Here is a 27,794-nt window from a genome sequence, read left to right as displayed (position 1 = left end):
TAATATTCAGTGTCAGCCGCACATCACGGATTTTTGAATACTCCCTAAAATGTGGACTCGCACTGTGTCACTGAAGGATTTGTTAAAGTTAATCTTACCGACACACTGGACCACTATCAGAAACTCAGACTCAGACAGACCAAAAGCATTCTCTGGCTCTTCCAGGACAGACAGCAAACTTCCACTAGAACAGTACTCCATGATCAGCACCTTCTGCTTAGTGCTGCCCTAGGACATTAAAGGAAGCACGAGAAGTCATTAGGTGCATATATAAAGAGAAAAGGCCCATAATATACTCAGAAGGTAGAGCCTGGATCAGGATCGTAAGTTCGTTTAAAATAACTATGACATTAACAGAGGTCTAGTAACAGAAAACTATATCTTGGTTGGGATGAATGAGAGGAAACAGCAATGTCACATGGAAACTATCTTGCATGTTCACACTGCGCATGCTCTGCATGTGTGCAACTGTCGGTAGGGATGGCCATAGACCATCGATGATTGCAGGGGATACGGTCATTAGGTCTACAGTAACTAGGTCGACACCACTAGCTCGACATGCAGCAAGGTCGACATGGGTTAAGGTCGATATGGGTCATGGTCGACATGGATCTAGGTCGACATGACATTAGGTTGACACTAGCGTTAGGTCGACATGTGCTAGGTCAACAGTCAAAAGGTCGACATGGGGTTTTTCACTGTTTTTTGAGCCGCCATGTGCCGACAGGCGGTATTTCATGCCCTACCATCCACTAGGGCAGGGGTGGGGAACCTTTTTTGTGCCAAGGGCCGTTCGTATGGGGAAAAAATCCTTCGGGGGCCAAATGTAAAAATTTCTCTTACAAATTGTTCTGCTGCAGCCGTCCCATGCTCCGGTGGCTGCCACTGTATATGACTGACAGTCTCCGGCTGCTGTTGGTTAAGAGGAATCTTGCGAGAACTACCGACCTCTCAAGAGAATTCCCCTGTACTTGACTCCCCGCAAAGCCGCCGGGCGGGTGGGAGGGCCACTCAGAACGGCTCCGGGGGCCACATACGGCCCCCGGGCCTGAGGTTCCCCACCCCTGCACTAGGGCATGGTGGGAGAATAAAATAGTGTAGCGAGGCACCGTGCCCAATGCAAGGGGATGCGTTGCACTTCAAGCGGTGTCCATGTGAACTGTGTCGACATTCGGGTAAAAAAACAGTGAAAAACCCTATGTCAACCTTTTGACTGTCAATCTAGCCCATGTTGACCTAATGCTAGTGTCGACGTAATGTCATGTCAACCTAGATCTATGTCGACCTTGACCCATGTCGACCTTGCTGCATGTCGAACTAGTGGTGTCGACCCAATGCTTGTCGACCTAGTTATGGTCGACTAAACAATCCCAACCCGATTCAAGATTATCGATGAGTTATGACTGATGTAGAAGTAGAATATTTTTGCCATTGATAGGGGAAAATCAGATTGTTTCCCTCCTTTGATGGTAAAGTATAACTGAATATATATATTTTTTAAATTAAGGGGCCGAGACACGGAGCATAGCACTGCCCATGACACCTGTAAAGCCCCACCCCCATGTTCTGATTGGCCCACCACATATTATGGTACCATCGATGGTCATTTGCACTATCACCATCGAAGGCCATCCCTAACTGCAGACAGTGCAGAGTCATCTGCAAGTAAACCAAATCTTCATGTTGTAGGTGAAGTGAAGAATGTAGGCCGAGTTACAAGGCCAACTTACATTCAGCTTTGCATCTGCTCCATGTAATAAAATCTAGAACTAAATAAATCATAGCAGCTACTAAAAATTCTCGTAATTGTTACTCTGGGCGGGATGTACTAACTGGAAAATGCGGTAAAACACCTGTTTTAACGCATTTCCCTATGTATTAAAACCCTGCCGCCCCGTCAACGCATTGTAGGGTATCGCCTCTGGGCTTATTTCGCCACCCACCGTCCGCACGCCCCCCCCCCTCCCCCCTCCCGTCCTTCTTTGATCTCCTCCTCCCCCAGGTGTCACAGACGGGAGGACATCCGGCTTTAGGGGGAGGAGGAGACGCAGGGGGACGCTGGCAGCCGCCGGGAGGTGACGGAGACCCCCGCAGACCACATCACAGGTATCACGGGGGTCTCAGTCACCGCAACCCGATGCTAGCCGCATATGTTAGTACATATGCGGCAGCATCGCGGCGGCTGCCAGGCGAAGGGCGGCGATGTATATTAATACATCCCGCCCTCTATGTTATAACAAAAATAACTTAGTTAAAAGAATAGTGTTCTGAAGACATGCTTAAGGTGCAGCCTCCAGAACAGGATGTGAAAATAGCGAGTCTGATTAGGTTTACAAAGCATAAGATCAGTGCTCACAGTCTCCTCTACTGCAAAGAGCTTGACAATGTTGATGTGGTTGAGCTTTCCCAGCATCTCGAACTCTCTCATCTGCACCTCATAAGGCCGGAGGTAACTTGCGTGATTAAACACCTTGACTGCCACTTCCTCTCCAGACTTCTACAAGAACAGAACACAAAATGTAGGTAGACACACAAACACAACATCCAAAACTATAACACACTAAGGGCAAGATGAACTAAGCTACAAAAGTGATAAAATGGAGAGTGATAATCAACCAACCAATCGGCTCGTGTCTGACATTTTTCAAACACAGCCTGTAACATGACAGGTAGGAGCAGATTGGCTGGCTGTCTATCACTCTCCACTTCATTACTTTCCAAGCTAAGTACATCTGGCCCTAAATCAAGGAAACTGATGTTTCATTTATTTTTGTACCCTGTGAATTTTTACCTTTTTTTAGGTATCTATAGAAATGTTATATGAAACTACAGAAGCTAAAGGTGCCCATACACTGCCTGCGATGTCTCGCAGCAGTGTACGGACACCAGACAGCCTGCGAGCTGCCGGGACCTTCCCGGCGGCAGGGACGCATGCGATCTGTTGTGATGGATCACATGCGTCCCTGCTTCCCGCCCGCCTCATTGCCAGGGGGAACGGGTGGTCGGACAGCCTGCCGGTCCGACCAACTTGTCGGGTCTGATGTGCACGGGACCACGCATTGGATCCGACTGCATGTCAGGGAGGGACGATTTGGTCCGATTTAACTGGTCGATTGGTCGCAATCGTCCAAAATCGCCTCAGTGTATGGGCACCTTTAGACTTGGGTTGAACTCCCGTGTTGCTCGACCCGTGGTGGCTCTTTCAGACTGCACCTAGACCCGTGTTGGGGACGCAAGGACACGGCAATAACCTGGGTCTAGAGTGCAGTCTGAAAGGGGTATAACAGTAGTCTGATGGTAATAACTTTAGGTTTGATGATAGCAAGCACTTCACTAAAGATGTGACACCCTTGTTTAACAGCACCTATTTTTTTTTATAAATTAATTTTTATTTAAAATTCACTAATCTTTGATAGTTTATTTGCAAGTTTATTTAATAAGTATCAAATCTAAATTTAGAACACAAAAAGTTATCATACCCAGTGGTAAATTTACTAAAGCTCCTAAAAATAAAATAGGTGATGTTGCCTATAGCAACCAATCAGATTCGGTTTATCATTTTCTAGGAAGCTACAGAGAAATGTTGCAGAATCTTATTGGTTACTATGGACAACATTTACCACTGTATCCCTACCTTATTCCGTGCCTTGTATACAGTGGCAGTAGCCCCTTGCCCTAATTTGTCATCCAATTCCCACAGATAATTTGGGGTGCTCTGCATCTTCTCATGTGATGGTGCTCTCCTGTTTCAGTATCTGCTGAAAAAATATGGTGAATTATTTACTACAATTTATGCCGAAGGTAGACATCTGTTACCTTTCAAAACACAATTAGGTTAGTAGACTTTTTTTAAACATTCTGCTAAAGTGACTTTTGGAAGAAAATACAGATAATAAGATAGAATAAGAGGGGTATTCAATCCTGGATCACCACTGTCGATCTGCTCCCGACAGCCGTGACCCTGGCCCGTTTTCGTTTTGCTGGACGAGGGATGCAATGTCCCGCCTGGTGATCGGCGAAACGGGGGAGTATCCGTGTAAACGGCCGTGGATTGTCAAAATTTGGTCGTGATCGCGAAAATTCATGGCCGTTACCAACAAAATGGGCCCAACAGCTTTTAAAGTGGGGCCTGTTCTGTCGATCTGCCTCTTCAATGCTGTCGGGCAAGACAACATTGAATAGGCCCCCGCCGCTATTTTCCCCGTCGGAAATAGCAGTGGGGATTAATAACCCCCCTATTAAAACTTATTTCTTTCATACTCGTCCTGTTTATGACTTTGCATTTAAAATATAATTTCATATGCAGAATTTTAATAAAATGATAACACTAAAAAGGGCTTTTGCAGAGGTGTTTGTGGAGGAAAACATTGCATTGGGAGAAGTTGCATGGAATGATGGTGGACTCTGTATAATTAGATTTGAGGACCATTATTAAAAAAAAAATGGAATTTTAATTCTGTGCACCGATTATGCATGCGCGGTCATTAGTCAGCGGATACACCAGTGGCTGTTATCAGGGAGTGATCCAGACAATCCCTCTCTCAGTACATTGTGTTATGTAGTCCTACAATGGTTACCGTGACCGCTATTGCAATGGGAAAGCACAGCACTTATCTGCTGTGGAGCCCCTGTTATACCGTCAGGGAATACTAATTACATGTTAAGGCTATATCAATGTTTCATGTGATTTCCCAAAAAATGTGTTTCATTAATATACACCAAAAACCTAACTGTAACATGTGAGCAACTGTGTAGGAGACGAAGAGACAGGATCCACTCATAGCTGACACCCCAGCTGCGGCATTGAGGTAATGAGACATTACAGGATACATTTTCAGCAAACCAGGTCTGATATATGGGTGAGGTCAGGCAGTGCCATGTGGGAAGGGGTTGGAATGACAGAAGGGAGCTGAGAAGAGCACAGGGCTGGTCACAAAATAGGGGCCAGCACACTGTATCTAGCTAAGTATTGTACAGTGTGCAGAGAGAAGGGGATGCAGTTATAATCACGGCGGTCGGAATCCCGGCGTTCAAAATCCCAAGGCAGGAATCCTGACTGCCAAAATCCCGACACTTTGTCCCTCTGTGGGTGTCCACGACACCCATAGAGGGCGAGCGCACCGAGCCCGCAAGGGGGTGGTGATCCACGTTCCCTTGTCGGGATTTCGGTGGTCGGGATTCCGGCGTTGGGATTTTAAACGCCGGGATTCCGACCTCTGGTATTTTGTATCAATCCCAAGAGAAGTAGGGCTTTAGGGAGGGAGGGAGGGAGGGAGGAAGGGAGGAAGTAGAGCAGTCAGTACGTGGATTATCTCCATCCTTACACTGCTCATAATAACTATCGATGGTGGCTGCCCCAGAAGAATGGCACCTCTGAAATATTTTTACCCCCCATCCTTTCCAGCGCCTATAGACACAACCAAACATCTGATTTACAACAAATATTTTAGAGCGTAAACATTTTACTGGAGAATCAAGGTGCAGTTTTGCCAATTGTGAAAAAGGCTTCAAACACACAAAAAATGAAGCACGTAATGAATGTAGCTCCAATATCCCCCTCACTATTGTAAGCCAGAAATTACAGTTAATCCACTGTACATTAAGAGAAAATTGAAAATGTATTTTCAATGACAGTTAGAAAACGGGGGAACATTGTACAATGTTGTGACTTGTATACTTTTGTGCAGTGCGGCTCTCTCCGCACACTTATACACACGAATAGGCGAATCTAGGGGGTGTCCGGGGGTGCACAGGACCACCCCATGTCTCTAGTCCCCTGGGAACCAGAGATACTGCCAGGCAAAACTGGAACGTTTTCCCTATAGGATAACATGGGACCCGCTAATTCCGACCCCCACCCAGTTCAACGGCTGCCAGTTCCCCCTTCGGCATCACTGAAGCTCAAGGTTGATCTCAGTCAAACCCAAATCGCTGGGCCTTCAATCTGATACCAGGCTGGATCCATATGGGGAAGAAAAGAGTATATACTGCGCTTATAAGCAGCTTATTAGAACGATCTTTGATATAATATGGGAAATTAATTAAGCGCTTGAAAAATATGTATTAAAATGCAATCAGTGAAAATAAAATAAAAACATGTGCCATGCCGTATTTACCAAATAAAATCATGTAACCTTGATAATTCAATGTTTACAACTCCTTTTGGAGTTTTTTTTTTTGGAGGTGCCTTTTCTGCAATGATGGTACTTTTGGTATTCCGTTTCTCCGAAAGTGAGAGTGTAACTGCACAAGGCAATAGTGAGGCAGTCCTTATAGCTAACTGTCCCTATCTATTACCTTCTTGCAGCGTTTCTCCTTTCTCCGTCCACGGAACTTTCCAGCCGTAGCGCTCACTCGATACCGGAAGTTCGGGGTGTCGCTTCCGTGTAGCGTGTTTTGCGGCTTACTTCTGGCAAACTTGCATCGGCTCTTCTCCTTCTCCTCCAACGCGTTTCGAAGCACTAGGCTTCTTTTTCAAGGATGTTGGAATGGTCTGAGTATCTGTTTTTTATACCAGTGCAAAAATTATTTTTTTCTTTTTTTTCTTTGAAAAACTTTATTTTATTGGATCCATATGGCAGGGGTTCCCAATCTTTTTCGAATCACGGCACCCTAGAGTAGCAGAATTTGTCCACGGCACCCCTAGGCCCCCAAAAATATATATAAAATTAAGAAGATTGTGTTTGTATGTGCTTCTTAGGTTCAGTTATGTGGTAAAAGGCATGATTTGCTTCTGATTGTACACATTTTATGATTGGCAGCCACCAGCACTGGTTTTATCCATAAATAATTGATCATAAATAATATGAATTGGTCCTGGACCACCAACCCGTGGCACCCCTGCAAGTGTCCCGAGGCACCCCAGGGAGCCACGGCACACAGTTTGGGAACCACTGCCATATGGGTTGATTGCTTCCAGGGATATTGAGGTTAAACCGTTTTTTTTTTTTTTTTTTTCATTTCTTAAATGTAATTTCATGACTGTTTATGTTCTTTGAGGGCAGATTTCTCTGGAACCAAACAGCCCAGTTTCACGGGACCGAAATCATTCGAAGCCAACTCAAAAGTTCTTCAATATGATACTGGTCTCATGTAAATGGGTCAGTTGGTTCCGAAGAAATAGCTGGTTGGTTAAAGGGGGGTAGGGAGAGGGGAGTGGTTGTCTCTCCCCCTCACACCAGAACTGGAGTCACATACAGTAGCAGATACTGTGCAGAAGGGGATAGTACAAGGGGAGTGACAGCCTCCTACAGTAATGTTTCCCAAGCCTTTGCCAGAGATAAAGATGGTTATTCATGCACAACTACAGAAAGCTAATTTACAGTGACCGTAAAACATTGACAGAGACGTTATACAGTAGCTGCGCACAGAGAGAGAAGTAAGTTACACTGCAGCAGTAGAGACTCTTGGTTGACAGACCTCAGGGCTAATCTGTCTACAGCGCATTTGTGAAAATACATTTGTTACCAGCTATCTGCATGGGACACTTAACTAAGGGAGGATAACTACAGTCACAGGGAGAGAGACAGATTTGAGCAGTAAAGTATTATATTGTACTGATGGTACTCAAGGAAGAAAGTGAATTTGGCTCAATTTCGAACACAAGTTACCTCAGAAAAGTATGCTTATTACACTGAGATAGTGACATTGGGGCAGATGTATTAAGCCTGGTGAAGAGATAAACTGGATATAAAGTGGAAGGAGATAACGCACCATCCAATCAGATCCCAACTGTCATATTTCAAACACACCCGATTGGCTGGTGCGTTATCTCTTCCATGTTATCTCCACTTTATCTCTTCTCCAGGCTTAATACATCTGCCCCATTATTTCTTAACAACTATAACAGTACTGAGGGAAAGCACTAAGTAGTTCTTTCTAGCTACTATTCTGATTCCAAGAGAGAGTGACAGCTTCAATGATATTACAAGCCTACATGTAGGATACAATATTGCAAAGAGGAGAATATTGCCTTTGGTATTAGAGACCCTGTGGTGGATTACAAATACTTCATAGAAGTTATACTCCTATTATTCCCATACTCACCTTACAGGACTCAGGTGGGCAAAATAGTGACTTAGAAAATCCAGAAACAAATATGTGGAACGCTACAAAATAATCCAAGCGCTTATATTTTTTAGAACTAGTGTACACTTGCAAATACTAATATTATTGCATACCTCCCAACTTCTGTGCTGAAGAAATAGGGACACTCGAAAAGGGGGTGGGGCGTATGCAAATGAGGGCGCGGTTTATGCTAATTAGTCGTGACCTCATTTTCATACGAGAATAGACGCTGTGCGCATGCGCACAGCGTCTATTCTATTAGATTGGGGGGTCTCCCAACTGCCACCCCCGCAGCGGGACAATGCCTGCCGCGGGTGGGACAGCGGGACAGGACCCGAAAATCGGGACTGTCCCGCTGTAATCGTGACAGTTGGGAGGTATGTTATTTCACAATAATAATTCAAGGTTAATTAATATCTATTTATTTATTGTTGGAAACTGGGTACTTGTGACTTATCTGGGCGCCTGATTTTCTTCATCGCACCTAAAAATCGCGTCAAATCGCATCGCATACAATCAGATTGCATGCGATGCGATTTGCCACGATTTTAATATGTGAAGGCACCCAGATGCCTGTTTCATATGTGAAATGGCCCCCCAGACCCCATTTTTTATTGTATACCCACCCTGATGGCTAAATGCCCCCCATTGTTAACGCCACCCCACTATCAACGCCAACCCGAAGCGTGGCGAGCGCAGCGAGCCCGCAAGGGGCGACGGTACGCGTCCTCCGACCTTTTTATACCCTTACTATCCACGTCGGCGTGGAGTTGATTTTATATAGTGTGGCGAGCGCCGCGAGCCACCGAGCCCGAAGCGTGGCGAGCGGACGCGGATACCTGTGAAGCCCGCGAGGGGACGTGTATAGCTGTGAAGGTATCCACGTCCCCTCGCGGGGCTCGGTGGCTCGCTGCGGTCGCCACACTATATAAAATCAACTCCACGCCGACGTGGATAGTGGGGGTATGAAAAGGTCGGAGGACGCGTACCGCAGCCCCTCGCGGGCTCGCCACGCTTCGGGTTGGCGTTGATAGTGGGGTGGCTTTAACAATGGGGGTCATTTAACCATCAGGGTGGGTATACAATTAAAAATGGGGTCTGGGGGGCCATTTCACATAGGAAACAGGCATCTGGGTGCCTGTACATATTAAAATCGCATCAAATCGCATGCAATACAATAGCATACAATGCAACGCGATTTTCTCTTCAAGGAAATTTCAAGGGAAATCGCGTCAAATCGCATCAAATCGCATGCTTAGGGTACTGGCATACAATTTCAACATCGGGCGCCCAGATAAGTCACAAGTACTGGAAACTGTTCTATTTCCATTGTGTCTGAAGTCAAATGTGTTATATGTTTTAGCATACTACCTTAGGAATGTATAATATTTTTATTACAAGGAGGCATCTCTGAAGTATAATAAGCCGGAATACTCTGCAAACATTCCAGTCAAATAAAACTTTTAAGGGAGAGGGGGGATGGGATGTATCCGCACAGGCAAGTGCTATAGCACTAGTGAACCCCAAATGAGACAATTTTGTGTGTGAAGCTCGGAGGGGGTGCAGCCAAAGACAATGAAGTTTACCATAGAAAGAAGGACAGAGAAGAATGTCTTTTTTGTTGGCGCACAAAGATGAGTTTGAGAAAATTGTATATCCTTAAAATTTCAATGTTTTAATTCATATATTAAAATAAGTACTGTCCTATGAGTGAAATGTTTTCCGGATATATGAGAAAATTCTTTTATCTTTTAATACTGTTTTTAAATTTTAAAATATTTATATGGTTGTCAGTGTCCTTTATATATTCTTAAATTAATTCTTGTTTCCAGGGGAGGTTAGTTTTGATTGTTTTTCTAGAAAAAATTCTTTTAATAAACTCCCACTGTGTCAAAACCGTGTGTGTTGTAGTTATGGTTCCACTTCCTTAGTGAGTAATATAAGTGCTTTTATATTCCTTAATTTCTTCTGTATATTCACAGACTTAATATCCCGTTTTATCAAACAGTTCCTGCGTATCTTTGTTTGTCAAATATCTTGCAAGATATACTGGGATATTGGGTTGATGCAAGGCAATCAAAATCGCAGATTTGAAGAGTATCCAGCAATTTGGCATACACACCATCAAATGTCTGCAAGATATTGGGTTGATGCAAGGCAATCCAACCCGCAGATTTACAGAGTATCCAGCAATTTGGCATATACACCATCAATAAGAGTAAAATATCTTCTACTAGTATATCGCCATTAGTTTTACTAGGTTTGCGGTGTATCCAAATTCTGGTACACACTCCGTCACTTTATTGTGACTTGTATTGGGTTTTACCCTTTATCAAACAGTTCCTGCGTATCCTTGCTTATCAAATATCTGCAAGATACGCTGGGATATTGGGTTGGTGCGAGGTAATTAAACCAGCAGATTTAAAGGGTATCCAGCGATTTTAGCATACACGTCATTTAGATATCTGCAAGATACGTTGGAATATTGGGTTGATGCGAGGCAATCAAACCCGCAGGTTTACAGAGTATTTAGCAGTTTGGCATACACACCATCAATTAAGGTAAAATATCTTCTGCTAGTATGTCGCCATTGATTTTACTGGGTTTGCGGTGTATCTAGATTCTGGTATACACTCCGTCACTTTATTGTGATTTGTATTGAATTTTACCCATCTGCGGGTGTGTAGCAGTTGCACATTTATCAAATCACTGTAGCTTGTCTTCTATAGGTATGTAACAATTAGTTTAAGTCGTCAGCCAATTCTCTATAGTTAAGAGAGTTCATACAGATTTATCGCTTGGGATAGAAAATATATTCAAGATTTCAACATCTAGTTTATCAGCAATCTCTGCGTATCATCGCTTGTCAGATGTTTGTAAGGTATGCTGGCGTGTTGGATTGGTGCAGCATAGATCTTATCAATCTCGTAGATATCAAAGAGTATGTTTCAATTTGGCATACACATCTGTCAATCTTGTTTGATTTATCTCCTGCAAATATTGTACTGATTCACCAATCTCTAATTCACCAACGTTCTCTGCGTATTGTCGCTTGTCAGATGTTCATAAGATACATGTAAGATAGATCCTATCAAACCTGCAAGATTTTTTAGGGGTATGCACCGATTTAGCGTACACACTTATCAATTTCGTGTGATTTGTCTTCTGCAAGTGTTTTGCTAATTTTTGCGGTGTTTGGGATGTACACCTAGCATACACACCTGTCAATTTAGTGTGACTTATCTTCTGCAGATATTTCGTTGATTTTGCGGTATGCCACTATTTATTGTGGCTATGATTGCAGTGTGGCATATATACTCAACATACACACCTGTCAATTTAGTGTGACTTATCTTCTGCAGATATTATCTGTGATACACAGATAATCTTGATAAACTAGATGTTGGTGGCACACCATAAAATCAGCAAAATACTTGCAGAAGACAAGTCACACTAAATTGATAGGTGTGTATGTTGAGTATATATGCCACACTGCAATCATAGCCACAATAAATAGTGGCATACCGCAAAATCAACGAAATATCTGCAGAAGATAAGTCACACTAAATTGACAGGTGTGTATGCTAGGTGTACATCCCAAACACCGCAAAAATTAGCAAAACACTTGCAGAAGACAAATCACACGAAATTGATAAGTGTGTACGCTAAATCGGTGCATACCCCTAAAAAATCTTGCAGGTTTGATAGGATCTATCTTACATGTATCTTATGAACATCTGACAAGCGACAATACGCAGAGAATGTTGGTGAATTAGAGATTGGTGAATCAGTACAATATTTGCAGGAGATAAATCAAACAAGATTGACAGATGTGTATGCCAAATTGAAACATACTCTTTGATATCTACGAGATTGATAAGATCTATGCTGCACCAATCCAACACGCCAGCATACCTTACAAACATCTGACAAGCGATGATACGCAGAGATTGCTGATAAACTAGATGTTGAAATCTTGAATATATTTTCTATCCCAAGCGATAAATCTGTATGAACTCTCTTAACTATAGAGAATTGGCTGACGACTTAAACTAATTGTTACATACCTATAGAAGACAAGCTACAGTGATTTGATAAATGTGCAACTGCTACACACCCGCAGATGGGTAAAATTCAATACAAATCACAATAAAGTGACGGAGTGTATACCAGAATCTAGATACACCGCAAACCCAGTAAAATTAATGGCGACATACTAGCAGAAGATATTTTACCTTAATTGATGGTGTGTATGCCAAACTGCTAAATACTCTGTAAACCTGCGGGTTTGATTGCCTCGCATCAACCCAATATTCCAACGTATCTTGCAGATATCTAAATGACGTGTATGCTAAAATCGCTGGATACCCTTTAAATCTGCTGGTTTAATTACCTCGCACCAACCCAATATCCCAGCGTATCTTGCAGATATTTGATAAGCAAGGATACGCAGGAACTGTTTGATAAAGGGTAAAACCCAATACAAGTCACAATAAAGTGACGGAGTGTGTACCAGAATTTGGATACACCGCAAACCTAGTAAAACTAATGGCGATATACTAGTAGAAGATATTTTACTCTTATTGATGGTGTATATGCCAAATTGCTGGATACTCTGTAAATCTGCGGGTTGGATTGCCTTGCATCAACCCAATATCTTGCAGACATTTGATGGTGTGTATGCCAAATTGCTGGATACTCTTCAAATCTGCGATTTTGATTGCCTTGCATCAACCCAATATCCCAGTATATCTTGCAAGATATTTGACAAACAAAGATACGCAGGAACTGTTTGATAAAACGGGATATTAAGTCTGTGAATATACAGAAGAAATTAAGGAATATAAAAGCACTTATATTACTCACTAAGGAAGTGGAACCATAACTACAACACACACGGTTTTGACACAGTGGGAGTTTATTAAAAGAATTTTTTCTAGAAAAACAATCAAAACTAACCTCCCCTGGAAACAAGAATTAATTTAAGAATATATAAAGGACACTGACAACCATATAAATATTTTAAAATTTAAAAACAGTATTAAAAGATAAAAGAATTTTCTCATATATCCGGAAAACATTTCACTCATAGGACAGTACTTATTTTAATATATGAATTAAAACATTGAAATTTTAAGGATATACAATTTTCTCAAACTCATCTTTGTGCGCCAACAAAAAAGACATTCTTCTCTGTCCTTCTTTCTACAGTCAAATAAAACGTTGGTGGAGGTTGATGCCTTTGTCTCAGCTATGTCTGATGTGTGTATTTATTTATGTCAATGATATAATGGTTATGTAAATGAGTTGTAACTTTAGGGGTTACTTAATCTGTCTGAGGGTGATTCCCCAAGTTCGCCCTAATATCATCATCTAAATATTCAGATAGTCGTACCCTATAACACCAAATCTTGGGGTGGAGGCACTTGATAGCACCTGCACATACTTAGTGCAGAAGACAGCTTTACATTCAAAGCCAACTCAAAAGTTCTTCAATATGATACTGGTCTCATGTAAATGGGTCAGTTGGTTCCGAAGAAATAGCTGGTTGGTTAAAGGGGGGTAGGGAGAGGGGAGTGGTTGTCTCTCCCCCTCACACCAGAAAATGCAGGGACTAGGCTGGTGTATAAGGGGTCAGCCTGGGAATGTCCCTGCATGATCCTGGGACCATATTCCCGGGTAAATCCCTGCATTTTCTGTTGTGAATCGGGTATTATTTCTGGTAGTCAAATATATGTTATTAAAGATAATTCATTGAATACAAATAAAAAGCAAGTAATTCATTTATACAAATGCTCAAGTTCAGAAGTAATATTTTTAGAGCACATACGGAAGAGAGATACGGGAGACCATGCTCAACTGAAATGTAAATACTTCCCACAGACATATTTTGCATCAGCAATATGTAAAAAAAGAGGCGTAGCAATATTATTTGCAAAAGATATCCCTTTTATTCTTGAGAAAAAATATGAAGATACCGAGGGTAGATTTCTTATTTTGATAGGCACAATAGGGTTGGAGAGAATCACTCTAGTTAATCTTTATGCTCCTAATACCAAGCAAAAAATGTATTTCTTAAAATTATTTAAATTAATAGAGAAAGTCTCCGAAGGGCATCTTTTAATTGGAGGTGATTTTAACTCGGTCTTAGAACCTATTATTGATAAAAAAGCGGCATATCCTCTAAAACATTCCTCAGAAACAACGCTCCTTTCCCAATACCTAAACTCAAATCTGGCCAAACTGTCTGTTTTGGACACATGGCGTCTTAAAAATTCAATGGCCAGAGACTATACACATTATTCTAGCCTTCATCAACTATATACAAGAATAGACATGATTCTGGTCTCAAGGTCAATTGCATCTTCGATTACAAGAGTGGGCATTACCCCCTTTTCATGGACTGACCATGCTGGCCCATACATTCTTATAGATGCTCTTACATTTCAACATAAATCAAGGTCATGGCGTTTGGATGATAATTTGTTTTTAGATCCTTCTCTATTAGAAGAAATTAAATCTGAAATTAAATAATTTTTTAGGCTAAATTGCACTGAAGATATGTCGAAAGGGATAATCTGGGAGGCGCATAAAGCTACAATAGGAGGAACATTGATCAGTAAAACAGCTTTTAGGCGAAAGCAGGCCCAAAATTAAATCCAAAATTTAGAGAAGGAAATTTCTACGCGTCTATCTCAGCATCGGGTATTATTTCAAACAGCCGTGACCTGCAGTGCTCTGAATACAGCCGGGCAGCCTCCTGCTCTCTGCCCAGCTGTCAATGACTGTCACCCCTGCAGCTTCCACTCCAATTCTTCTCCCCGCTTTCACCTCAGCCCGCCCCCCCTTTAATCATGTGGTGCCGGCGCCCGGCGTGCTCCCCCGACGTCACGCACAACAACAGCGCGCACAATATTTCAAATGTCCACTCGGCTAGAGGGGACACCAGGAGGGGAGTGGGAGCATGCTCTGCGCTGGGCTCTGCTCCTCTCCCCATAGAAGCAGCTGCACTGCTCTCCATCTCTCCCTGCAGCAGCAGCGAAGGCTCATATAAAAATTCACAGTAAGTGGCACTTTTGGGGCATTGCTTAAGGGACGCTACAAGTGGCAGTATGTGTGGGCATTACGCATAATGTGTGGCTTAATGTGTAAGGGGCATTAAGGTGTGCAGCATCATGTGTAAGCGGCATTATGTGTGGAGCATCATGTGTAAGGGACATTATGTGTGCAGCATCATGTGTAATGGGTACAATGGTGCGCGGCATCATGTGTAATGGGTACTATGGTGTGCGGCATCATGTGTAATGGGTACTATGGTGTGCGGCATCATGTGTAATGTGTACTATGGTGTGCGGCATCATGTGTAATGGGTACTATGGTGCCATCAAGCAAGAACCCCCTAGCAATGAGCACGTAGGTAAGCAGCACTTATGTGGCAAATATGTAATGGGCATTACAGTTTGTTATATAGTATGTAATGGGCATCATGATGTGTGGCACACTGTGTAATGGGCATTACGGTGTGTGGCTTTATGTGTAATGGGTATTACGGAGTTTGCTAAAATGTGTAATGGGCATTACTGTGTATGGTCTAAAGTGTAATACCACACCCCTTTTGTGATGCCACGCCTCCTTCCCAGGAGGCCACGCCCCCTTTTGCCACGCGGCTACGCCGCGCACAGGTCCCCCTGGTATTGTGTCTACATCTGGGACCATCCATTACCATAATTCTAGATTCACCTAGGTACACACGTTCAGTTTGTATAGGCAGAGACCTGGAAGTGTACTCGGAGAACAGTCTATGGAGAACAATGCAAAACTGAAACAGTTGTCCTACATATCATAGTTGCGGCTCTATATATACATTTTACGGATTCAGTATTGAATCCCGGCGGTCGGGATCCCGGCGTTCAGAATCGCGACGCCGGAATCCCGACCGCCGAAATGCCGACAAGGGGGGGGACGTGGATCGCCCCCCCTTGCGGGCTCGCTGCGCTCGCCACGCAGCGGGCCCGGTGCCTCGCTACGCTCGGCACACTAATTTATTTTCCCTCCAGGGGTGGAGAATGTGTCAGCATTTCGGCGGTCTGGATTCCGGCGTCGGGATTCTGAACGCCGGGATCCCGACCGCCGGGATTGTAACTGCATCCCACATTTTACACCCACAAGAAAATATTTATCTTTGTGAAACAGAGTGGCTCTTTGTGACAGACTCTGTGACACACCCTGCCATTTATTTTTATAATTTCTTGGGTAAGATTTATCAAAACTTGGAAAAAGATAAAGTGGAGAGAGCTCTGTGTACTGAAGGTGCCCATACACAGGTCCAACTTGGCCTGTTTGTATTCGATTCTGATGGATCGGCCTGTTATAGTGGATGAAAACTGCCCAGATCGTAGGTGTTTGAAATTGGATCTGATGCGCATCGGATTCTGTAGATTTTACGTGCAACACATAAGATATATCGGAATTGGACCATCAGCGACGTTAGCACCTGCAATGTATCACATCAAATTTCCCTTGATCTCCCCCGGCAGCTCCCCGGGGGAGCTCTCCTTTTACATGCGTTAAAACGCATGCAATTTATCGCTTGTAAAAAATAGCACATCAAGTGTCAAATCCTATGGAAGTCCTCCCAGGGAGCCTCCATGTGCGTTCAAAGAAAAACAGGTCCGACTTGTGCTTCAGACAAGTCAGACCTGTGCATGGGCACCTTAAGCTTTGGAGGGCAAGATGCATTCACCAAATGCTTGTAAGAAAATCACAAATGAGATGGCTCTTGCAGTAAGAGTCCAATTAAATCATTCACCGATTGACGAATGTTGGTGGGGGGAGGGGCTGCGGGGAATTGCAAAGGGCAGCCCCATGCAAGCTCCAGAATCTATCATATTAAGTGACTAAACCTCTGAAAAACTAAATTTTCTGCGATTTGGCAGCATTTTAAAGGTTTGTGCATCCAGTTCCGGGGAAGATAAAGTGTACGGAATTACCAACAGTACCAACCAACCAGCTACTACCTGTCATTTTTCAAACAGCTTGTAACATGGCAGTTAGGAGAGCTGCTCATTCATCTCCATCCACTTTATCTATCTCCAAGCTACTGTACATAACCCAACCAATCAGCTTCTGCTTTAGTACAGATTTAGGGCCAGATGCACTATGCTTCAAAAGTGATAAAATCACTCAATATTTTATCACTTTTGAGGCTTAGTGCATCTGGCCCTGCATTTGAAGAGATGACGGGTCAGTCCTTTATCTTGCTCTACTTTCTCTCACCAAGCTTTGATAAATCTCTCCAATTGTGTAAACAATAAAGTCCTTAAGGTGCCGATACACGGTCCGTTCGTTGGATCCGTTCGGCACTTAATTAGTACACATCGCATCGCATCCCATGTCTTGTGCATGCAATGCGATGCGATGCGATGTAAAGCTAGTACAAAAAGTAAGTTCAGCACATACTTTTTGTACCGTACGATGAGATGCGCGGGAGCACGCATCTCAGAGTACAAAAGGTATGCGCCAGAACGGAGCGTGTATGGGCTCCATTAGACCTACACAGCCTTGTTGCTATGGCAACTTTTACATTACTTTCTTCCCAAAGAAATGTAAAAATGTACAGCTGTTTTCTTCAATCACAAAGATCGGTCACAGATCTCAGGTTATCTGTAATTCAGGTTTCATTGTGATAATGCACAAATATTAAAAAAAGAAAATAAAAAAACAGAAACCGTCTCCACCAACAGGGAAGCCATCAGGGGGCACTTCGGGGCTCCAGACCCGGGCCCAAATAGAAAGGGGGCCCAGGACTGGAGCATAATTTGTCGTAAAAAGTTTGCATTTCCCTTAAATCAAATGTAGAGGTTGAGTAGTGTGGGCAGTGCTGCAGACACAAATCTCACCAGGCATTTGAGAAATGGGAGGCATAGGCAAATGGTGTGTGTGTGGGGGGGGGGGGGGGGGGGTTCTGGTTGCCCGGAACTCCCCTCCTCTTAGCAATTGCCTTAAATTATGACAACATAGCACTGCTATATAATATGATCAATAGAGCTGCACATGCCTAGTGTACCAGCTTCTTATACCACATTTACTGCCCTCAAACATCATAAGAGTGCAGCTGGCAGGAGGAAGAGATAGGAGCCGTACCATGAAGTAGGAGATTGTAAGCTTAGAAAGTGCAGTACTGGTTCTATTATGTTTGTATATTTATATATTATTAAGTTTAACCTTTTCCTGACTATTATCTCATATATTTAGCCAGATCTGTCAATCTGTGACTGTGTGTATGACGCTGGACGGAGTCATAGAGTGTGCGCTAATAGGCTATGACACTATGTGCACAGACACCACCACCACAATGGCGGCGACCAGGCCACTGGCAGGCACACAATACCATCTGTCCTCACCATCTCTCCCGCCCGGACCAGCAGACAGACGCCGTCGGAATCACAAATTCTCAGCTCGGGGAACCTGCACACAGCACCACGGCAACACACAATCCCGACTCACTCTGTCTACAACCACGCCCGGCATGCAGCGACTGGACGATTGTCCTCCACCCCTCCCCGGCTGGTCACGGCTCCAGCAGACCACGGCAGCTGCTGCCACTCCCCCAGTTCAGCCGATGTCCCACTCCCAGCCGCCAGAAAGATAACACAGCCGCACGCTGTGTGCCACACTGAAAGTCATGAGTGTGGGTTCAGCCCCTCAGTCACACAGCGGCGGGGCCGGGTGCACACAGGAGCACTGTGGCATCACAGCTGGCAATGACCTGCGTCTGCCTGCCACACACACCAGTTTTGTGTCCCTGCACCTCCACACATCCCGCCAGCGTCTCACGGTCACAGCATGACTTCCAGTCTCCCCGTGTGTCCACCATACATATACACCTGTATACCGACATGTGCACAATCTATACACCCGCCCGTGACTACAGTGTGTCTGTACACACCCATCCATTCCTTCAGTACATGTCTAACACATACAGCGTGCACCTACCCATCTCTTTAACATGTCTCTGCATTATAAAGTCCGTACACACCATAGCCCACAGCATGTGCACACCTGCCACGCACCAATGCCACCCCCCACGCATACAGCTGTGCCATCCCCAACACCACCCCCTGCCCCCCACCCACCACTCCCCCCCACAACATCCCACCAACCCACACCACCTGCACACAGCACCCTCGCACACGCAACTCCTCCACCCACAGCATCCCAGCACCTACCACTTCCCCACCCACACCACCCCCAATCAACTTCCCTCACCCACCCACACCACTGCCACGAAAAAAGGGGATAAAAATATCCACAAAAAGGCGCTGGTGTATGGGTACGTTTGGCTAATTAAGCAGCAGTCTAAACAAAGGGGGAGTCAGCCCCAATACTATGGCAAAAAAAGAAAGAAGTAGTCGACTGCGCTACACAAGAAAAATGTAAACAATAATAATAATGATGCTTTAGATTGGTCAGGTGTATGGTGAAAAAGGTATAAACAATTTATTAAAATTTGGACATCAATTAAAATTGAAACAATAAAAACAAAAATGACACTGATGTTATAGTCACCCTTCGATCGGTCAGAGAGTCCGGTCCATTAGTAATTCTGCAATTGTAATCCGTTTAGGAAATTGGATGGGTATGGATCGATGGTATGCACTGGTGGGGAGCACTGGAACCTCTGCTATCTGTGCCGGGCTGTCTTTAGGGGGTGGCGTGCCTCCAGATTTAATGGGCCTCGGATGGATGCTGGGACCAGAGTGCCTCTCCCACCGATGGTGCAGGGGTTATCTGTGTAAGGCAGCAGTCCCACTGGAAAATGATAAACTCCTTGCTGGAGAGGTGAGGAATCCAAAATCAAATGCAGGGACCGTGAATGCCGAATCTGAAGGGTGGTGGGGGTCACTTGAGTGCACCTACGCGTTTTGCCGCCCTCAGCAGCTTTTTCAAGGGCGGCGAAACGCCTCTCCAGCAAGGAGTTTATCATTTTCCAGTGGGACTGCTGCCTTACACAGATAACCCCTGCACCATCGGTGGGAGAGGCACTCTGGTCCCAGCATCCATCCGAGGCCCATTAAATCTGGAGGCACGCCACCCCCTAAAGACAGCCCGGCACAGATAGCAGAGGTTCCAGTGCTCCCCACCAGTGCATACCATCGATCCATACCCATCCAATTTTCTAAACGGATTACAATTGCAGAATTACTAATGGACCGGACTCTCTGACCGATCGAAGGGTGACTATAACATCAGTGTCATTTTTGTTTTTATTGTTTCAATTTTAATTGATGTCCAAATTTTAATAAATTGTTTATACCTTTTTCACCATACACCTGACCAATCTAAAGCATCATTATTATTATTGTTTAAATTTTTCTTGTGTAGCGCAGTCGACTACTTCTTTCTTTTCACACCACCGCCACACCCAACAACGACACCACCGCACACGCCGCTCCACCACCCACAGCAGCACCCCCACATCCACCTAAGGAAACACCACACCCACCCCTCCCGCACCCACAGCACACCCGCCCCTCCCCCAACCAACACAACTCTGCACATCTCACCCTGCATCCTCCCACCCCGCAGACCCCGCTGTCCACAACATAGTTTCTCAAATACCAAACATGTCCTTTAATGCCTCCTTCACAACTCCATTCTGTACACCCCACTCTCCAAGCACTATTCACACCAACGAAAGAAGCCACAAACCCCTCACAATCACACACCCTTCGAATGTAAAATGCATCACCTCCAACCAAAGCAGTAATGCTGCCAATCCTCCATATAACACAAACCACACTTCACGCAACAAAGGTGCCCACAGGCCAAGGACGCGGAGTCACCAACTACGGTGCACACGCCCCTCCACAACCCAATGCTGCCCGCCACTCCCCTACCGTAACACCCCACCCGCTCGTAACACCCCCGCACCTCCAACTCCACCACCCACAGTATCCCAGGACCTTCACTCCCCCACCCACACCACCTCCAATCAACCTCCCTCACCCACCCACACCACCGCCACACCCAATAACAACACCACCGCATACGCCACTCCACCACCCACAGCAGCACCCCCACATCCACCTGCACACCCGATTCACAATCAGATGGCCTTTTAATGTTACATATATCACCTCTAACTAATATAGCAATGCTGGGAATCCTCTATATAATACAAACCATATTTCACGCAATTAAGGCGCTGACAGGTTTGTTTATTTTAATTCCTTGCAAAATTGTTGTAGACAAATTTGTTACACAAATTAAGCCAAACTATAATAGTTTGTAAGGGACCCCTATTTAGCAACTGACTGTGATAAATGTATGTAAAACTGGAGGACGGCCACTCGGAGCAGCCCCCACCTCCCCCGGATCAGGTGAGCATCTCCCCTGTGGTGAAGGACGCAGCTCCAGTCCCTCTCTCTCTCCCCCCCCCCTACCCTGTGGAGCGACGCATCATTCTCCCACCACTGCCCGCTGGCCCCCCTCCCCCTGTGGAGCAACACGCATCCATCGAATCCATCGAATTCAGGGCGGGTACTGACATCATGTGACATCAGCCGCCCACCCCGAGCAGGCATCGGCCCTCAGGGGAACACCCAGTGTTTTTATGGGGACACCCATAAAACACTGGGGGGGGGGGGGGGGAGTTTTTTTTTTTATACTAAGATGGGTGTTCTATTTCAGATGGGATGTTTCTATGGGCAACCAATCAGATACCAGCTATTATCTTCTAGAAGGTGCTAAATAAATAAGACACAGATTCTGATTGGTTGCCCATAGTGACATCTCATGCAAAAATGGAACTGGCATTCAGAAGGATTGGGCTGAAAAATCTGGTAAAAAGTGGCCAAATAGCATGCATTTTACATTAGATCCGACCCACAGTCCCTCACGCATCAGATCGCAGCCGGAGATTGGACCTGCCTGTACGTCCAACCTCCATCTTGGACAGCCTCCTGCAGTGAGGAATGGGATTGCATGCTATATACTGCATGCAAAAGTGCCACATGTGATATATCATATATATATATTGTGAAGCCTCCAGAGACTCTTAGCTACCGTGTGTACCTAAAAGAGATGTGACCCTGAGGGCCTTATACAGTGATGCACATTATTGCACAGCCATAGGGAAGCAGCTGTGTAGTACTGTACAACTAATATGGTAATGTTGGAAGAGGCATCTGTAAAATAAATGCATCCCTGCATGCATCACAAATCTGCCTCCAAAGACTCATATTTCATAACTATTGTGACTGAAATGCTGCAGCACAGGGGATGAGTCAAGAGAAAAATAATAGAATTTTAGAATTTCTCATTAATTTGAAGACTGGATCCAATTCACCTATAGCAAAGATCTAGGGCGGGATGTATTAAAATACATCGCCGCCCGCCGCGATGCCAGCACCTATGTACTAACATATGCAGCTGGCATCGCTGTGCGGTGATGGAGGCCCCCCACGATGCCTATACTGTGGTGTGCGGGGGTCTCCGTCATCTCCCTGCCGCGTGCTTCTCCCCTCACGCCGGGGACAGCTAAGCAGGCTATCCCCAGCGCCTCCTCCTCTCCCTGCAGCCGGAAGGACGTCCGGCTGCCTTGCTAGGGGGATGAGGGGTTTACCATCCGGGTACCAGGAGGACCTTTCAGGTAGGTAAGCCCAAGGGAGGGGGAGAGGGGGGTTGGCGAGGCGGCGGGGTTGCATCGGAGGCAGCAAAAAGAAGCCCATAGGCTTCTATAGGGTATCACCACACAAAGGTGGCGATACCCTACAATGCGGTATCTGTGCGGCTGGGTTTTAATACATAGGAAAATGCAGTAAAACCTGGGTTTTACTGCATTTTCAGTTTAACACATCTCGCCCCGAATGCGAAAATAGATCTTATGGGGTGTACACACGGCCGACCTGGCGGCCGGCGATACCGTTTCGATATCAACAGCCGCCAGGACACGGCGGGTTGCCGGCTTCGGCCAGGAGGGAGGGAGGGACAGCGACAGGGCTGTGGCAGGGGAAGAAAGGGGGTAAAGCTGCATTGAGCAGCATTGCACTGCTTTCGATCTTGTAGATCGAAGCAGCAATAGACTTGTCTGCAGTGGCGGCTCTTACCTCTGTGGAGGAGGAGGGCTGCCGTGATTCTACCCACCTCCTCCGCTGCTGGTCCCCTCTGCTGATGCCCACTGATCCCCACCGCTGCCTGCCGGTCCCGACCACTGTCGCAGTCGTGGGACTGAAGCAGCCCACAGATGCATGTACAGAACCCATTCTATGGGCTGCCGCCGCAGCAGCCCTTAGAGGCATCCCGTGAGGAGGGAACACCTCCCAATGAGACTGCCTTAGGTGACTGGCAGCTCAGACTTCCAGTAGGAAGTCACTGCCAGTCCCAGTGAAGCCACTGCAGTCTCACAGATAGCATCTGTTTCACACAATGGACAAATTTTACCTGGGGGAACCTCCCGAAAAACATGTTGGAAAGGAAATAAAGTTGTGATTCTTTTTGAAGTCTGACGAGTGCAGCTTTTCCTTCCTCTATACGGGACCCTTGGGTTCAAAGAACAAAGAAGGCACCGGAGCAGTCCAGGCAATTAATTAAGACAAGAGTGCCGGGTCAGTCTTATATATACACATACATACATACATACATACTTACATACATACATACATACATACATACAACCCAAGTGACTGCCTAAAAATCTAATACATTTGCAGTTGCAACCAGCAGAGGAGACTCTGCAGCTTCAGTCAGTCCACATGCTTGCACTGCCGGCTGGATCCTGCATCCTGCACAGCCTGCACGCTCCAGTCAGTGAGCTGTAATCTGCCCATACTTAGTCGTCACTCGGGGCGCCAGCGGCTCAGCCGTCAATGAGTGCATGGAGCACCATGGCCCTTATTCTGGTTGGTGCGGCCGGAGCCGCATATGCGGCTCCGACCGTGCAGGCGAATCCCCGCCTTCAATACGGATCGCCACGGCCGTCCGTACGCGGACATGTGGCGGTCCGCATGAAAATGGCGGGGGATACGCCTCCACCATCTTGGAGCAGCCCCCTGCATTCGATGGTCACCGACCATCGAAGGCAGGGCCGCACGCTCCACCAGCGCCCGCACCCATAGACCTCACGGACACTTGTCCGTGTAAAAGCATGTATGGGGGCGGGCAGCTGACATCCGGCGATGTCAGATGCCCGCCCCCAACACATGCGTCACAGCCTCATTACCATGCGTACGCCCCGCGTTTGCATGGGAACGCCCATGAAACGCGGGGCGTATGCATAGGGAAATGAGGCTAAGTAGCCCCTCACGCCCCTATCCACCCCCTTTGCGGCGTTAAAAAAAATTGTGCGGCGATTTCGCCTGCACATGCGCAGAGTGCCCTCTGCACATGCGCAGAGCGAAAACATCGGCGGAACGGCCGCATGCGGCCGTTACCGCTTAGAGCAGAATAAGGGCCCATATGCTGCAACTTGCAGATCTCACCTGTGGCAGGGGGCCCAGGGGTACTGGCCCCCTGCCCCCCCCCCCCCCCCCCTTAATCCGGCTCTGCCTACGGGCTCAAGATAGGTAAGTATCAGTATGTGTGGGTTATGAATGGAATAAAGTTTTATTGCTCTGGTATCAGTGTGTTTATTTTACTATTTGTATTACTGTGGAAGTACAAGCTATTTGTTTACACCACAATCAACCCCTGTGTGGTGGGCATCGGGGACAGACGTTTTTTTTTTATTATTTACTAATCTTTTCTTCTTTTTTTTTACACTGCAGCCTGCACGGATTGGACTGATCAGTGCAGGCTACCAATACGACTTTGTATTTTAAAATCCGAATTTGTATTTAAAATACAAATTCGTATCGGAAAAAATCCGAATCCATACGCCATGGGAAAATACGAATCAGTCAAATACAACTGACTAGTAAATTTTCCTCCGGAATACAAATTAAGCACGAATACGAAATACAGTCATAAGCATTCGTATTAAGAATATGAATATGATTTTTCGTATTTGTATTCTTAGTAAATTTCCCCCAATGGCTCTGTGCAGACAGCTGGGCAGGTATTTAAATTTGCCCATCCAATTGTGATGTCAACCCTGCAGCCAGGGATCCTGTGCATATAGCCAGATATACCAATAAATCTGCAAGATAAATCTGCATCGACTTTATAGTACAAAAACAACCATGGCTTAATGCTGCACAAATCCAACACATGACAAACCCCCAGATGCATAAAGTGCAATGTAATTACTATAAATACTAGATCACGCAGATAAAAATACCATTCCATTTATGTATATCACAAACTAGAAATAAACGTATGCCCGACATAGTCACACACTGATACACAAACAGGTACATATACAGAAGATAAATGGCACTGAACAATACTGACCTGTTGATCTTGCAGACGTAGAATAATATACACAAGTAGTGTATATAGAGAACCCCATACACTCTGGGTCTCTTCCCCTCTCTCTGTCCCCGGCTCTGACACTTTACACACACTCATACATCTACTTCCTTGTTTCCTTCTTTTGTGACCAGGGACAAGCCTTTTAAAGGGGCAGAGCATATATTTACAGTATATCACAGAGGTGATAGTACACTGAGCATTTTAGTAAATTCACTCACCACTCTTTAGCAAACATTTTCAATGAAGAAAGCCTTAAATATAGAGATATCTTATTTTGTATATTTGTTTTTTTCTGCCTTCACATTTGTTCCTGCACATTTCTGTTTCAGTGCCCCCAAAGTTTTTTAATAGCTAGATGGCATTATGGCATACTTGCCTACTTTTGAAAACTAGTTTTAGGGAGATTATAGTTGTTAGTAGAATTTTGCAAAGCACCACATTGAGGGGGCGTGTTCTGCTTCACCCAAAAGGGTGTATCTAGTTCCATATATGAAGAGATTGTGAAAAGAGATTGTGAACGTGGCACCTAGATGCGTGGGTGTGTACTGCTACATCTGAGAGGAATCTTTTAAAATGACTTATATCCAAATGTAGATGAGCCCCAAAGCAGTTAGTAAGATATACTATACTGCATACTTGCCTACCCTCCCGGAATGGCCGGGAGGGTCCCGCAAATCGGCTCCCCCTCCCGGTCCCCCGGGAAGGGGGGCAAGTCTCCCGCATTTCCCTACAGCCCCGGCTCCCCCTCTCCCCGCGGTCTAAAAACTATGACTTTCGCTGGTCCGCGGGGAGGGGGCGGGGCAAAATGACGCAATTCGCAGCATTTCGCGTCATTTTTAGCCCCTCCCCCCACCCACGGACCCGCAAACTGAGGCTTCATCCCGTCATGGGGGCGGGGCTTGATGACATCACCCGTGCTGATGATTCGATGTAACTGTATCTGTCTCTCATTCCTTTTTCCCCCCAAAAAATGTAACAGCGTAAAGTGGGCTAGGGGAAATGAGGGAGATTGTTAGACTAATGAGGGAGAGAGGGAGATTGCTGCTATTTCAGGGAGTCTCCTGCAGAATGCAGGAGAGTAGGCAGCTATGCATTATGGGGCATATGTATGTGGTCACTGTGTAGACAATGTCTAGGTCGACTGTTTAATGTCGACATAGACATGGTCAACATGAGTAAGGTGCCCAGAACACGGCGAGTGCAGCAAGCCATGCATGGGGACGTGGTACACTTAAATGGTTTCCATGTCTGCAAAATAACGGTATAATGAATGTTGGTATTTAGAACGCGTCTGTGTTTTTTTACTGTCAGTCAATGGGTAATTGACCTGAATGGGTATCCTGATGATAGTGCACAAATAAAAGCACTGAAACGTTGACACGACACGTCGACTTGGTCCTGTCGTCATTTCTTTATTTGGATGAGAAAGCTGAGTTCCGCACAGGGGCGGATCCAGGATAAAATGACAGGGGGGGCACCATGATAAAAAAGGGTTTGGGTGGGGGAGGGGCGGTGTTAGTGGTGCCAGTGTACATTCTAAGAGAGCGGCAGGAGAGGGTGGGAATGGAATTAAAAATAGGCCCTGGCATTTAAAGTACGCAGGCCCACCATGGCGACAAAAGTGAAGGATGTAGTTGTGCGCGCGCCAAAGGCGCGCTCCGGAAAAGGGTGTGTGGCCACTCAACAGGGGGCGTGTCAACACCATATACAACTTCTACACATTATGCAACAAAATACTAGACCCCATTATACTTGCCCCTTACACATGATGCCAAATGGATTGAGACAAAATTCAAATAATGCCACATGGATTGTGTCAAAATTCACATAATGCAACATGGATTGAGCCAAAATTTACATAATAACACACAGGGATTGAGCCAAAATTCACATAATGCCAAATGGATTGTGTCAAAATTCACATAATGCCACACGGATTGAGCCAAATGCATAAAATGCCATACGGATTGAGCCAAAATTCACATAATGCCACATGGATTGAGCAAAAATTCACATAATGCCACACGGATTGAGCCAACATTCACATAATGCCACACGGATTGGGAAAAAATTCACATAATGCCACATGGATTGAGCCAAAATTCACATAATGCCACATGGATTGAGCCAAAATTCACATAATGCCATATGGATTGAGACAAAATTCACATAATGCCACATGGATTGAGCCAGAATTCACATAATGCCACACAGATAAAGCCAAAATTCACAATACACTTCATAAACAGGGACATTGTCCACCAAAGGCTCGCATTAAACATTTACACCATAATGTCCATTACACGTTAAGTTAC

General features: G+C 45.2%; 1 protein-coding gene across 2 annotated transcripts in view; it reads right to left on the bottom strand.

Annotated features, from left to right (window-relative positions):
- Positions 1-25,589, bottom strand: part of IKBKE (inhibitor of nuclear factor kappa B kinase subunit epsilon) — an 89,231-nt gene extending 63,642 nt beyond the window's left edge. The window contains exons 1-4 of one of the 2 annotated variants that reach the window (XM_083173041.1): positions 25,459-25,589; positions 3,635-3,755; positions 2,357-2,497; positions 99-228 (exon numbers count right to left, since the gene is read on the bottom strand). In XM_083173041.1, coding sequence (XP_083029167.1) covers positions 99-228; positions 2,357-2,497; positions 3,635-3,721 — 358 coding nt within the window. In that variant the 5' untranslated portion in view covers positions 3,722-3,755; positions 25,459-25,589. Of the gene's footprint in view, positions 1-98; positions 229-2,356; positions 2,498-3,634; positions 3,759-25,458 lie in introns of both variants that reach the window. The other variant, XM_083173042.1, reaches the window with a different exon arrangement.
- Between the last annotated feature and the right edge of the window lie 2,205 nt (positions 25,590-27,794).

Source organism: Crinia signifera, chromosome 2, assembly GCF_055691185.1.
Source record: "Crinia signifera chromosome 2, ASM5569118v1, whole genome shotgun sequence".
In the NCBI taxonomy this organism is placed as follows: Eukaryota; Metazoa; Chordata; class Amphibia; order Anura; family Myobatrachidae; genus Crinia; species Crinia signifera.
The sequence above is the reverse complement of the archived record's forward strand: the minus strand, read 5'-3'. Positions and strand labels throughout refer to the sequence as shown.